This window comes from Ceratosolen solmsi, unplaced genomic scaffold (genome assembly GCF_000503995.2).
Source record: "Ceratosolen solmsi marchali unplaced genomic scaffold, CerSol_1.0 scaffold29, whole genome shotgun sequence".
Taxonomy (NCBI): domain Eukaryota; kingdom Metazoa; phylum Arthropoda; class Insecta; order Hymenoptera; family Agaonidae; genus Ceratosolen; species Ceratosolen solmsi.
Window position 1 is genome coordinate 9,036,645 of NW_011948417.1, and position 13,259 is coordinate 9,049,903.

The window sequence follows — 13,259 nt, forward strand, 5'->3', positions numbered from 1 at the left end:
GCGAATTATTAGCCTCTGCCGGAAGCAAGAAAATAAATAGTTAGGTCTGTTGTGGGGGAATAGCGATGAATTCAGCAATACTTTAGGGAATAATCATTTGCATAACTCATCGGCTCATAGTCCTCCAATCAGATCTACCACTCCAAGTTGCACGCTCCCGCCAGTAGAGTCACATTTTCACATTTTAATATAATTGTCGCGGAGGTGAGGAGTGGCTTGTCCGTCGGCTGGGCCTGACATTCTGAATCAGAAGCGCTTGTTCGTCCGTCCCCGGGGATAAGGAGAATCGCGTTATCCGATTATTACGATACTGCTCTTGTCCCTTTTCGCGCCGGAAGTTCCATTGTGTCATGGGGCGGGACCGAAGAACCGGTGGGCGGAAGTCTGCGAAAGACATTTCGATTAACTTCGCGGCGAGCGGTCCTTTATGCATACGCATTCCCTTTACTTTCAGCCATAACCTTTTTTTCTCTTATGTTTCATTCCCACACCCGCACGTTGTTACTCTCATCGACGCTTTCGACCGCTCCAAATACTGCGAAAATCAATATTTTTTTTTTTTTTATCGATGTAATGGTGAAAATGATATATGATCTGCTAAATTTTACGAATTCTTCCACAGTTCATTAATCGGTGAATAGCCAATGATTCGAGATCAATCATTATTTATTTACTGCATTATCTAATCGACCCAAAACAATGTCTACTTCATTTTTCTATTAATTGATTAAAATATCTCTCTCTCTCTCTCTCTCTCTCTCTCTCTCTCTCTCTATCGCATTATTCTTATTAACTTAATAGCTATAGATTTTTGTATTTTTACGTATTTGTAAAATATCTAATTATTTAAATTTAAATTATTCTAATTGGAAAAATTAATTTCTAAAAGTAAGTAAATAATTGAAGCGTTCATAATAAAATAATTGATAATGATTCAGAATTTTTTCCTTTCTTTCCAATCAAGCAATTAATAGTCATTATAAATAATATATATATATATATATATATATATATATAATTAATCTTGATATTCAAAAAATGTTCAATTCAATTTTTTTCTTTATAAGATCTTTATTGTGGTAAAATGTTTCATGTATAAATAAAAGATCCTCTTTCTTGAGTTAACATCAGAATGCCGACACAATATTACAGCATTTTAACGAAGAAATCCTTGCAATTTAATTCTCGATTCAAGCTCCCATAGTGTTCTTAAATAGAAGAAGAAAATATTTTATAATACTGTTACTTCCGTAATTTTTTTTTTTTTTCTCATCGCGTATAGAAATTAAGCAACAAAGGAAATTAATTTATACGAATATAAGCCTTTATGTGATGGCTGGAATAACATTGGAATAATTTTAAGACTCACTAAAATAATCGTATAGATTAATAACGAATATCGAGGACTTGGCATGCAATCATTATAAAGCCCCTTAAGCTCGAGAAAAGTCTATTATGAAAAGCCTGTTTCCCCTTTCTCATGAGCATGTGCCTGGAAAATTCAAGCTAATGCGAAGTAATTATAAATAAAATTTGTGTCGCGAGTATATTATGCCCTCGACTCCGAGGTATTTTGAAGCCAGGATTTCCACTCGCGTGGATCCTCTCTGCGCGATATCTCGTGGTAAAAGGTCCTCGACAAAGAATGATAACAAGGGCTGGAAATAAGAAAGCAAAATAGAGAAGGCGAGAGAAATAGAGAGTTAATAATCAAAAGAGAACGTTAACAAAAAGTTTACAGAGGAGAGGCAGAAAGGGAGCAAACGAGGAAATTAAGAAAGAAACAAAGCTCCCCGGTTAGCAACCCTCCGGAGGGGTGGCTGCACGAGGAAAATTAAAGAAAAATAGAGTCTTCCAGAGGCCAGCACGAAGAGCTGCGTTTAGCGGAAAAATGCTCGCGTAGCCTGAGGCGAGCCTTAGCCCTGCACCCGCGCACGCACACGGACACGGACACGCACGCACAGAAAATTGCTCGTACGAGCTTATGAGCTCGTGGAGGACAGAGCGAGGTTGGCATCGCCCCGTAACGTCGTGGCGGCGGAAGCCACACGCGCGCAAAACTCCTTATCCCCGTTAACGATTGCAGCGCGTGGCCCTCCCGCGTCCCCTTCCCACCGCCCCCGCATAGCGCTTCACGCCCTCGTCACGGCCCCACCCCTCTCCCCACTCGCGGCATTCTCGACCGTTCCTACGTCGCTTTACTAGCAGGACACTGTTTGCCAGCGCGTGTGTGTGCTCTCGCCCGCGCGCCCGCCAGCCCTTCTGCGAGGAAGAAGGTAAAAGCAATGCGCGCTAAAACAAAAGACGGCTGTATAGACATGAAGCCCGCTGCTGATTGGCCAGTGGAGTCGAGGCTCGTCGCGCTGATTGGCCGCTACGGGACCGCACCCACCCTGCAATGGCCGCTTTGTTGCTGGCGTATTCTCTCCCACCCCAGCCCGTTTATTCGCTCTCGCTCTTTCCACTGTGCCCATGTGCACCTATTTATTTTGCATGCGTGCACCCATGTATGTAGCCATATAAGCACGCGCGCGTGCACATACGCACGTGTATGGTATACAGTATATGTATGCATGGATTTAGGATCTATAAAAGCCTATTATAAATCGTCTCGCTTGATTCGCGGTTTTCATCGCGAAATTCCGGTAACTTCTCCTCTTTCTATGCGATTTGCTTTATTATGCGCCCATTGCCACTTTACTTTCCTTCCTCTTCTTCTCTCTCATTCTCAAGTGTGGACCGCGTGGGGCGAACTTCGTAGCTGTATTTGTATGCATATACGTTATACGATTATATAAAAATATAATAATCACACGCGGTTCTGCCCTCTTTCCTTTTCCATTACCCTTTTCCTCCTCTTTTCTCTCTCTCTCTCTCTCTCTCTCTCTCTCTCTCTCTCTCTTTCACTACCCCTTCCACTAACCATATCGCTCTGCATCCTTTTCATCCAGGCTACAGTGGTTCTTTGTGTGCGTTAGAATTTACACATACTTTTGACCATTCTTGCCTCTTCGTATACGAATGCGTGCCAACCTATACATGAAATGCAATTGTTTAATTCGTACGTTTACGCAGATGTGGATTTGTAGGTGGGAGGAAAATATAAGGGTTGAAAATGTAAAGACAGTGGTAGATCCGATTGGTGGAAATCAGAATTAATAAACGCAGTTGGGAATTAGAGAGGAATGAATAATCTCAGCCGAGATTCACTAGAAATAAATAAACAACACCAGTTGTGTCTTCATATCTTAATCACTGTATTGAACGTTTGAGGAGCAAGTGATTTATTTAATGTAATTATTATTACTCGTTAAATTAGTCAAAATTATCTAACCCTTACAAAGTTAATTATTTTTGCTTATTTATTGTGCAACGGAGCATAAATTTATATTGAATTCTTAATGCTTCAAAATAATATTGTAGATATAATATTAAAAATGACGTTGATGTCTAATATGAATCATCACATATTTAAGTAAAAAAATTAACATAATTCTATAAAGAAACCAATATATTATATCATTGAGAGCAAATTATTTATTCTGTATTGAATTAAAAGCATGAGTAATAATATCATATATATATATATATATATATATATATATATATATAAATTAAATCTTTTTTAATATATATTTTAATTATATATAGAATCTGTTGAAATTCAAATTAATGATAACTAACAAAAAAAATTTTAATAATTTTTTATATAATAACGATGACATCGATAACAAAATATTATAATATGTTCAATTCAATTCCAGAATATAATTGGAATTTAGTAATATAATTTCAAATCGATAATAAAATTTCAACATCATACTGATGATTTTTCATCAGAATAAATTGCACATACGTATGTGAATATCATCGAATGAAATATCGAAAGCTGTTGGAAGTATAATTCAATTAAAAAATATTTTTTAAATTTCATCTTATTAATATTAATTTTTATTCCTTAAATTGAAAATACTGATTACTTATGTATCTTTAGGAAGTCAACTTTTGTGTACATGATTTATTAGTATTTTATACAAATATATAAAGAACAGAATCATAAATAAATGTAAATATCAAAATAATTATTAGTGTTTATGAAAATTTTACAAATAATATTTAAAAATAATTTAAAATAATATTTATGTTAGCATGAAATTTTTATTCTTAAAATAACATTTTATATTACGTAAAAATTATTCGTTAATATAGGCATATAATATCCATTAAAAATGTTATTACAAAGTATTTTATAATTTTTGTTAATGGAATGTATGAATTTAAATATTTTTGATGAATATAACGCAATAGTGTACATTTATTTATAGAAAATTACTATTCGTTTAAAATATAATAATCACAATAGTAATTTGATACTCAAATGACAGATGTACATCAGTTAATTTCAAAATGAACAATCTAAAATAGCTTAATATGTTTATACTAAAATATTATATACATTTCAAAGAAATATATGTAATTAAATTTTTCATCTAATATTTGGTAAAATTAATAATATGCATCTGATATAAAATGGTAAATATAAATAATAAAAAATTCTGATCTCAAACTATTTACATATTTATTTATTAATTTTAAATATAACTTAAGTATAATAAGAATAATGATAGTTTAGTATATTTAAAATTATTTTCATTGCTAGAATTTTATTTTAATAATAACATACCAAATTTAATTCCTGATAAATACAAGTGACTTATGCTGTTTAACAAGTATAAATTATTTTATTATTAATTTTATCTATTTATTCATTATCCAGTAAATGACTAATAATATCAAATAGATTGATAATTAAAATATGAACCAAGTAATTAATAAATTATTATAAATTTCCATTATTAAACGCTATTATTTGTAGTGATTATATTGAAATAGCGATTATTTTAATGCTAAGTAAAGGATTGATGTTCATAGAAATTTAGCAATTATGTGATAAAAATTCTTACCTGTATCCTATCTTCAGGAAGATCCGTCCTAAGACTCAACATTTCACGCGCGTAGACGTCAGGATAGTGAGCCTCTTTGAATGCTGCCTCCAATTCTTCCAGTTGCTGAGACGTGAAGATCGTCCTGGAGCAACAACCACATGAACCTAGTTATATGCCATTACAACTCCTTCCGTAAGTCTAAGTCCCACACAATTTTTCTTTTTGTAATTTTTTTTTTTTTTTTTTTTTTTTTTTTTTTTGTTTATTTATCATTTATTGAATATCACAGTCAACCTTTCTTATTCCAAACAACAATATTATTCGTTCTTATTTTCGTGATTTTGATTTTCATACAGATTGCTTGGAGTTCCTTATTTATGGATAATAAATATTTATAGAGAGATTGTATAATCCATAATGTCGAAAACAAAGTAACTGGATACGAGATTTTTACTTTAAATTGAAGGATTAGTACTGGTTAATTTTATTCAATGCTTATCATCACAAAATTATCTTTCCGGTGCATTTATCAACGAATTTATTAACGTAATCACATATATCATTCATTATTCAATCATTAATCCACGTTATGGTAAATTCTTTCGTTTATCTAGAAAAATTATCAAAAGATTAACAAAATCAACATTTCAAAATTCGAATGCACATTGCCAATATTGAATTATAGATGATATTCAGCTATAAGTTAAATGTTACATATATGGAGTTTGATCGTTACTCTCCTTTAATTAACCAAATCACTAATAATTTAACAAATCTAATTATAATAAAAATTTTAATATTTTTCACTATATTATTCAAAATACTATTTCTCATATACTTTCTATAATTTCTTTTATATCTGAACTATACCTATTAACTACTGATTTATTTATTTTTTTTTTTTTTTTTTTTTTTTTTTTTTTTTTTTTTTTTTATTACGTTTTATTTAATACGTTAATCCACGTATAAATAAAGTATGTTAAGTGAGTTGTGTAATAATAAGTATAAATTGTCGTTTTTAATTAATTCTCTGAGAAAGTTATTTACGAGTGAAAAAGGCGGGTAAAAAAACTATAGCTTAAAATAACAAAAATTAATAGTCTGTTTAAGAACTTGCTCCATATGATATACGTGTGTGTGTGTGCGTGCGTGCGTGCGCGGGTGCATTTATGTGTGTATCTTTTGTCTCGGAATAATCAAAGACGCCTATTTCACGCTCCTTCACAAGATAAGTAAATACGAATGCAAACTATTGAAATAGAAAGAAGAAGACAGAGAAACTGATGAAAGACACGAGCAATCATTATCGACTCGACAAATTGCCGGTTGTCCGCAAGGATGCAGATGGACACGCATCTGTCAGGCGTCAAATATCCCTTTTTGAAAATGAAAATCATTTCCCGTATGATCATCGCCTCATTAAATGCATGACAACTATAAAAAGTTTTTCATCGTTTAAAACGCCCATATAATTTTAACGGGCGTAGATTTTATTGTATATAACGAGATCCGTAAAGTCGTTGGAATAAATCTTTTATTTTCTCTTGTTAGCTCATTGGACTTTCTTCTGGTATTTAATGAGGGATTAAAATTTAAATGCTTATTTGTACAAATTTATCGAATTATTTTCCAGAGAAAAGTCATCAGATTTAATTGCATTTGAAAATTTTGACAGAATACAGTCTACCTGTAAAGTCACGAAATAATTAATGTAGATATCATAATTAGTGAAAAAAGGTTTTCGATAAATATTCGTTGAAATTTTGTTGACATCCTGATTTTTTCTGCACATTATTTTTTCATAGTATCAAAACTGCAATGCAATCGATACTATCAAATTATTAAAATTAGTGTATTATGTGGCGAACTATAAGAGTTGTAATTAAAGTGTAGTAGTATATAAGCTTCACGAATGTAATTAAAATTAATATTCTCATAGTATTGCAACTGAATAATACTTAAGTCTGCTAAAAAGAGTTGACTTTATATTTAATCAAGAGTTTTTAATGATCGTACATTACTATACACGAATATCAATCGTCATATATGTGTTTAAAAAATTCAATAATAAGATTATTCGTATAATTATAAAAAGTTCATTATAAAACGTTTTTCGTTCAAGCAGAATCGTGTAGAGTATCGGTACATCAAAAGGAATAGTAAAGGAAACCCCAGCAGCACGAATAAAGAAAAGGATTCGTAGACACGAAATCTTTTCAAAATGGCTGACGATGTATAGGAGATGCATTAGTTCGATCCCAATAGTGTAACAGCATGAACATAACATTACATAAAGTGGATATAATTAAGATCTTATTTTCTGACATTGAATGGATGCTATTATATAAATTCTAATTTTTATATGAAATTTATCCGAAAATTGTTATATGTAACATATTGTTTGTCATAATAAAATCGTATCGCTGTAACACCGACAAATAACACGAATTTTAATAAAAACTTGACATTAATTTTTGGTAAATGAAAGTTTCATAGCGATAATAACAAAATACTAATACTAGTGTATTAAACAACAAATCTTCCTTATTCTGAATCTATATAAATATATTAAATAAGTTAAATTAACATTATGTTAAATAATACAAATAAAAGTTATTATCAGGGCCTCACCTATGTCGACGCTTCTTCTTTTTCTTTTTACTAAACCCTGAAAGTCCGTCAACTGTAAAGTCTTTTCCTGATTCAATGCTGTGGCCAATACCTAAAACACGCAGTAAAAAAAAAAACAAGTTAAATATTATATATATTAAATAATAATCATATCTTTGTTTATTAAATTTATATTAATTTTTTAATTAGCTTAATTGTTTCATGTTGGAAATAAATTATATAATTAATTTTGTTATTTATAATAATCATCATATATAATACTATGACATAAAATTATACAAAAAAAAAAAAAATTAAACACGAAACTGTTATGATAAATAAACAAGGAAACATACGAAATCATCTCAGGTAAGAAAATAATTTTTTTATAGGCATTAATGATATTTTTCCGGTAAGAATTATATAATTTAGTATAAAGTGACTGATTATAAATATTTTTCGTTACATATTTTAAATTTCAGTATACATATATATATCTATATATATATATATGTGTGTGTGTGTGTGCGTGTGTGTGCGTGTGGGTGTGCGTGTGTGTGCGCGTGCGTGTGTGTGTGTGCGTGTGTGTGTGTGCGCGTGTGTGTGTGTGAGTATATATATACATATTGATCAATGGGTACAAGTAAATTTTTAAGTATTTTCTGGTTTACAACAATCTTAATGAGTTACAAAAATTTAAAATTACTATCAGTTTGGTATTCAATTACGTAGTGATGTGAAGTTAAATATAATTGAAATTTTTATGTTAACAAATAATTTTATTCGAAATTCCATTCCATTATATTTAGATATTTAACTAAAGTAAGATCGAAAAATCTAAGGAGTTTCACATATTATATTCCAATATATAAAATATATTTGAGAAAATATTTTCAAAAATGTTATCTTCATAATAGTTTTTATGATTTTAATCTTCACTTAAAAAAATTTTTTTAAATATGCAATGATAATGTATTTTGATAATAATTAGTATTCTTTAAAAAAAATAAAAAAACAAAATTCCTCTTAATCTATTATGAAATATCGATTAACCATCTCATAAGAATTATTATTATAAGATAAATAAGTAACACAATGATATGAAATAATAAAGGAATTAATATAGTAAAAATGTAACGTGATGTGTCTACAATAAATGTCATTATTGCTATGAATCTCATTATGTGATTATGTCAGAGAAGGAATGTGGTATTATAATTTATACTACAATAATTATTATTATTAGTATTTAGTATACAGGATCAAGTTGGTTGACTATTATATTACTGGCGTACCGATAACTATAATAACTTCATACTAATTGCTCTAATTGAGTCAGAAAATTTATTTCCTGTTATGTAATGTAATTGTCAATTACTTATATCATTTACAAAAATTTTTTTTGTTATAAGCTTACGATAATTTTGGTATTTTATTAAATATAATTAATAATGTGAAAAATAAGTATTTAAAAAATTGAATAGTTTGTTTAAAATATATTTAAATAATTTAGGTTTTTATAATAAATATTATAATTGGAAATCGTAATATGTTTGCACTTTAGACTTTAATATTTGTTAAGATATAAATTATAATTGCTGATTGTTTGACGGAGATGTTACAGACGATGATGAATGAAATTTAAGTGTTTAGAAAGACTATTTAAATACTAGTTATATTTATTTATCAACAATTAAACTAATAGTTTATTAACTATTGAATCGGTAGATGCCGATAAGCACGCGGATCCATTCAAAATAATTGAATGTACAGGGAGATACGTATTTACATAAAAGCCATTAAAGCCAGCAATTTCATCAACCTTTTTTGCAATTCTTCTTTTCATGCGCATAAAAAATAGGTGAAAAAGCTAAACTTTACGTACCAATTACGTCAGAAGCTTTAAAATTTTAATTACCGGCCTAACTAATTCCGTGCTAACGAAATTGGCAGCATGCGTTTCTAACAGGCTGAAGCAAAAGCACACATGCGCTGTCAATTCACCTTTAATTAAAACTGGCATAGGAAAGGCAAACAGAATTTGAATTTAAGTGAAGAAACTAAAAAACTGCGCACCCATAAGCACAACGTGCCACCCGCTTATGCGCGGGCCTTTGAGTATCGGCGATGTGTCGCACGCCTGCGTATCAACTCCCCCCCCCCCCCCCCCCTCTCTCTCTCTCTCTCTCTCTCTCTCTCTCACTCTCTCTCCCCACGCCCCACCCCATTCCCCGACCCATCCCCTACCACCGCCATCTTTAGGCACAAGGACGCTGCGAACACACAGCTAATTAACTATTAATTAAGAGCTTAATCCCAATTATCTACGTCTGGACTAATTGGACTCTGCGGATGCAGGCTTATTATGCCCGTCGTGCTCAAACTCGGGAAAAGCGTCGCTTCCGATTAGAAACGGAGGCCGAGCTTTTTGTAAGCGTCCTTGTCGAAGGCAATGCTCGTCTTGCGCCTCTCTGTCCTGACTTTTACATAAATGAACGACGCAGCCATGGATTAAAAGCCGTCCGCGGACCGCACAATGAATTATTTCTCGCTTGAGTTTCAGTGGCGCGACGCTCGGCTCGAGTCGCGCGTCGTTAGCAAGCAATGAGCCGTACATTTTAATCATAATTTTCACAGCCCTTATTAGGGAATTATGAATAAGGATGGAGATGAATTTTAAGACAAAAATAACGGCCCAGGCTATGCTCTATTAAATTGCTCTATATAATTGCTCGAGGCATGATGTTGTTGCTTTATCATCTTTTTTATCTCTTTTTTATTTATTTATTTTATTTTTTTTTCATTAATAATTTTCAACGAAATTACTATTTATCCAGATTATTGGTTATACAAATGCTTTATGTATTAACCGCAATATTAGCCGCAACGATATAATTTACGACCGCTAATTTTACTACTTAAAATTACACGTTTTTATATGATTTGCTGTCTAATTCAACATTCTCGTGATATAGATCGATCAAAGATCATAGAAAGTGCATGTGTCGACTCTTAAAATGCATTCGAATTCTACTCAATTGAACATCCAAATATTATTGTCCAAAATAATTTTTTCTCTTTAAATATGAAATTTAATTAATGTTAACTCTTTTAATTGAATAAAGTACTCGATTTAATTTTAAGCACGTTCATTATTATTATAATGTTTATAATTTGCAGTAATATTGTAAGCTACACAATCTATTAATATTTAATATAATAATATATAAATAAATAATTTGTACAATATTTAGGAGACATTGATTTGATTGTTAATTGCTTGTATCGTAGGAAACATTAAAGCTGTCGTAGAGCGTGCGCAAGGGACGACTCTTATAGCTTTTCGACATTTTTGCCTAATCGCGTCACACGATTCACGATAAAGCCCCAACCTGTCACACGCCACATAAAGACAAAACAAATTGGTTGATTATGTATTTTAAAAATTTTACCATTGGTAGGAGAGGATTTCAAGGAAGATAGACCACGAAGCATATGCCGCTAACATTAGCCAGTCAAACCATAAGCAAAGATTGTTTTTAAAACGACCCTTTTTAAGCCACATAGTTTTTCTTTTTTTTTTTTTTTTTTCCTTTTTTTTCCTTTTTTTTTCCTTTTTTTTTTCCTTTTTTTTCCTTTTCTTTTCTTCCTAAACTGACGTTCTTTTCCTCATCCATGCGCCCCTCTTATGCCTCTTCGTTTTCTTACTTTGTCAAGTCTCCCTCTTCCTTTCTCTTTCTTACTCGATCTTTCCTATTCTATGTGCTTTGAAGGGAGCCTTTATAGTTTCAGGTCAGGATCAATTTCTCGCTGCCCATTTTTACTTTCTTCTTTTTACCTATTTCCACCCTATTCGTTTTGTTGGATTGTAATTTTCATGACTAGTATACTTTACGATTATGTCGACTATATTGATATTTACTGCATTCAGCAACTTTTTTCCGTTTTTTTTTTTGTTTTTTTGTTTTTTTGCTTTTTTTTTTGTTTTTGTCAATTTAATAATAGAGGTAATAGTTTTATGTAAAAATATAAATACTTGAAAGTTTTCAGAAATTTTAAGCTAGCCTAGAGACTTCATCTGGACATTCTTTTTAATTTAAATTTAAATTAAATTACGACAAATTGTATGTACAATTAACGTTTGAAATGTCGAAATTCATTTTTAAAATTTTTACATTCCGCTAGAAGCAATAACGACAATTCATGATATAATTTCTAAATTATAATTAAAATGACAGCATTGGAAAAAAGAAAAAAATTAAATTTTTATTCTTGTAATATTATAACAATAAGGCGAAAATTTCTTTTCACGCATTCTCTACGTATTATTAAAATTTTCATTTAAGCAAAAATAAGTTGAGAGACAGACAAATAATAAAATTTAAAAATATACTTTTCGAAAATACTTTTGTGCTAAAAGTTTTCTGTAAGAGTATATAAAATTGACGAGTTTGAGGAAAAAAATGCTTACACCATTCGTATTGATCGACAAATTGAAAAATTTGGTCGTCAATAGTGATGCATCACGTAAAAATAGTCCAATTTTTTTTTCATTTTTCCTTTTTTTTTTTTCTTTTTTGCTTTTTTTTCTGTCACAAATAACGTACGTCGCTGATGGGGAAAAATGTATATTTGCCATGTTAAGTGCGAGGCATAACGGCTTCTGGAATAATGTTCGCGAGATCTTCTAACACTTTAGTACCATCAATTTGAGTGTAATGCCGGCATTGGATTTTTCTGATTCTCTAATTTTCTTTTCTCTCTATTTTTTCCCCTTTTTTGCTTTTTCGCAAATCTCGTGTGTGAAGAATAATGTGTAACAGAACAAAATAAAGGATATCGTTGATGCATAATCGTTAAAGGAAAGATTTAATCAATCATAAATTTTCATCAAATTTTATATAAAACTTAAGCAGTAGTTTAAAAAAAAATATCGTATAAGAAAATATTTTTAAAACGATTCTGTAAGTTTAATTAGTTTACCATTTTATAATTTTAATCCAATAAACGATTATTACTTAATATTATTACACGAGAAAATTGTTTGCACATAGGAACTAATATAATTTTATCAACTAACAAACATATTTGAAGTATATTTCATATTATTAATTTTGTAAACATAATAGTTTGAGCATACCAAATTTATATAGTAGCAATATTATTGCTTTTTCCATAATATATTTAATTTAAAAATAGTTTTAATGAAAGATAATTTGCCTCTTCAAGGGCTATATAATATAAATTAATAATATTATGAATAATATTACATTACTAATAACTAATGCAATTATATTGCTTTAAGATTATGCCCATTTATTATTATTATTATTATTTTTTTTTTTTTTTTTTTTTTTGTATTGACGGTATAATTCTAACAATTACTATTTACGAAAGGCTATTGTGAAAGAAATTTACACAAAAATGATCTTACAATTTCATTAGGAATTGTAAATAACTTAGTTTCATATAATTTTTAAAAATTTTAATATTTATTTTAATTTAAATACCTATAAATGAAATAAGCGATTACACATATGAATTAAATTTCTATATACTTTGTAATTGTCACATATTATAAAAATATTTATTTTATAGTAAATAAATTTAATTCATGTACTATATTTTATGATATATTAATATAAGATATATTACCAATCGGAACAATTGAATGAATATATAGAATAAACGTTTTTTAATGCC

General features: G+C 30.1%; 1 protein-coding gene across 1 annotated transcript in view; it reads right to left on the minus strand.

Annotated features, from left to right (window-relative positions):
- The window catches only part of LOC105359808 (visual system homeobox 2), a 90,769-nt gene that overhangs the window by 30,768 nt on the left and 46,742 nt on the right, over window positions 1-13,259 (minus strand). The window contains exons 4-5 of the mRNA XM_011496511.1: window positions 7,578-7,668; window positions 4,965-5,088 (exon numbers count right to left, since the gene is read on the minus strand). Of these exons, the coding sequence (XP_011494813.1) occupies window positions 4,965-5,088; window positions 7,578-7,668 (215 nt within the window). The remainder of the gene's footprint in view (window positions 1-4,964; window positions 5,089-7,577; window positions 7,669-13,259) is intronic.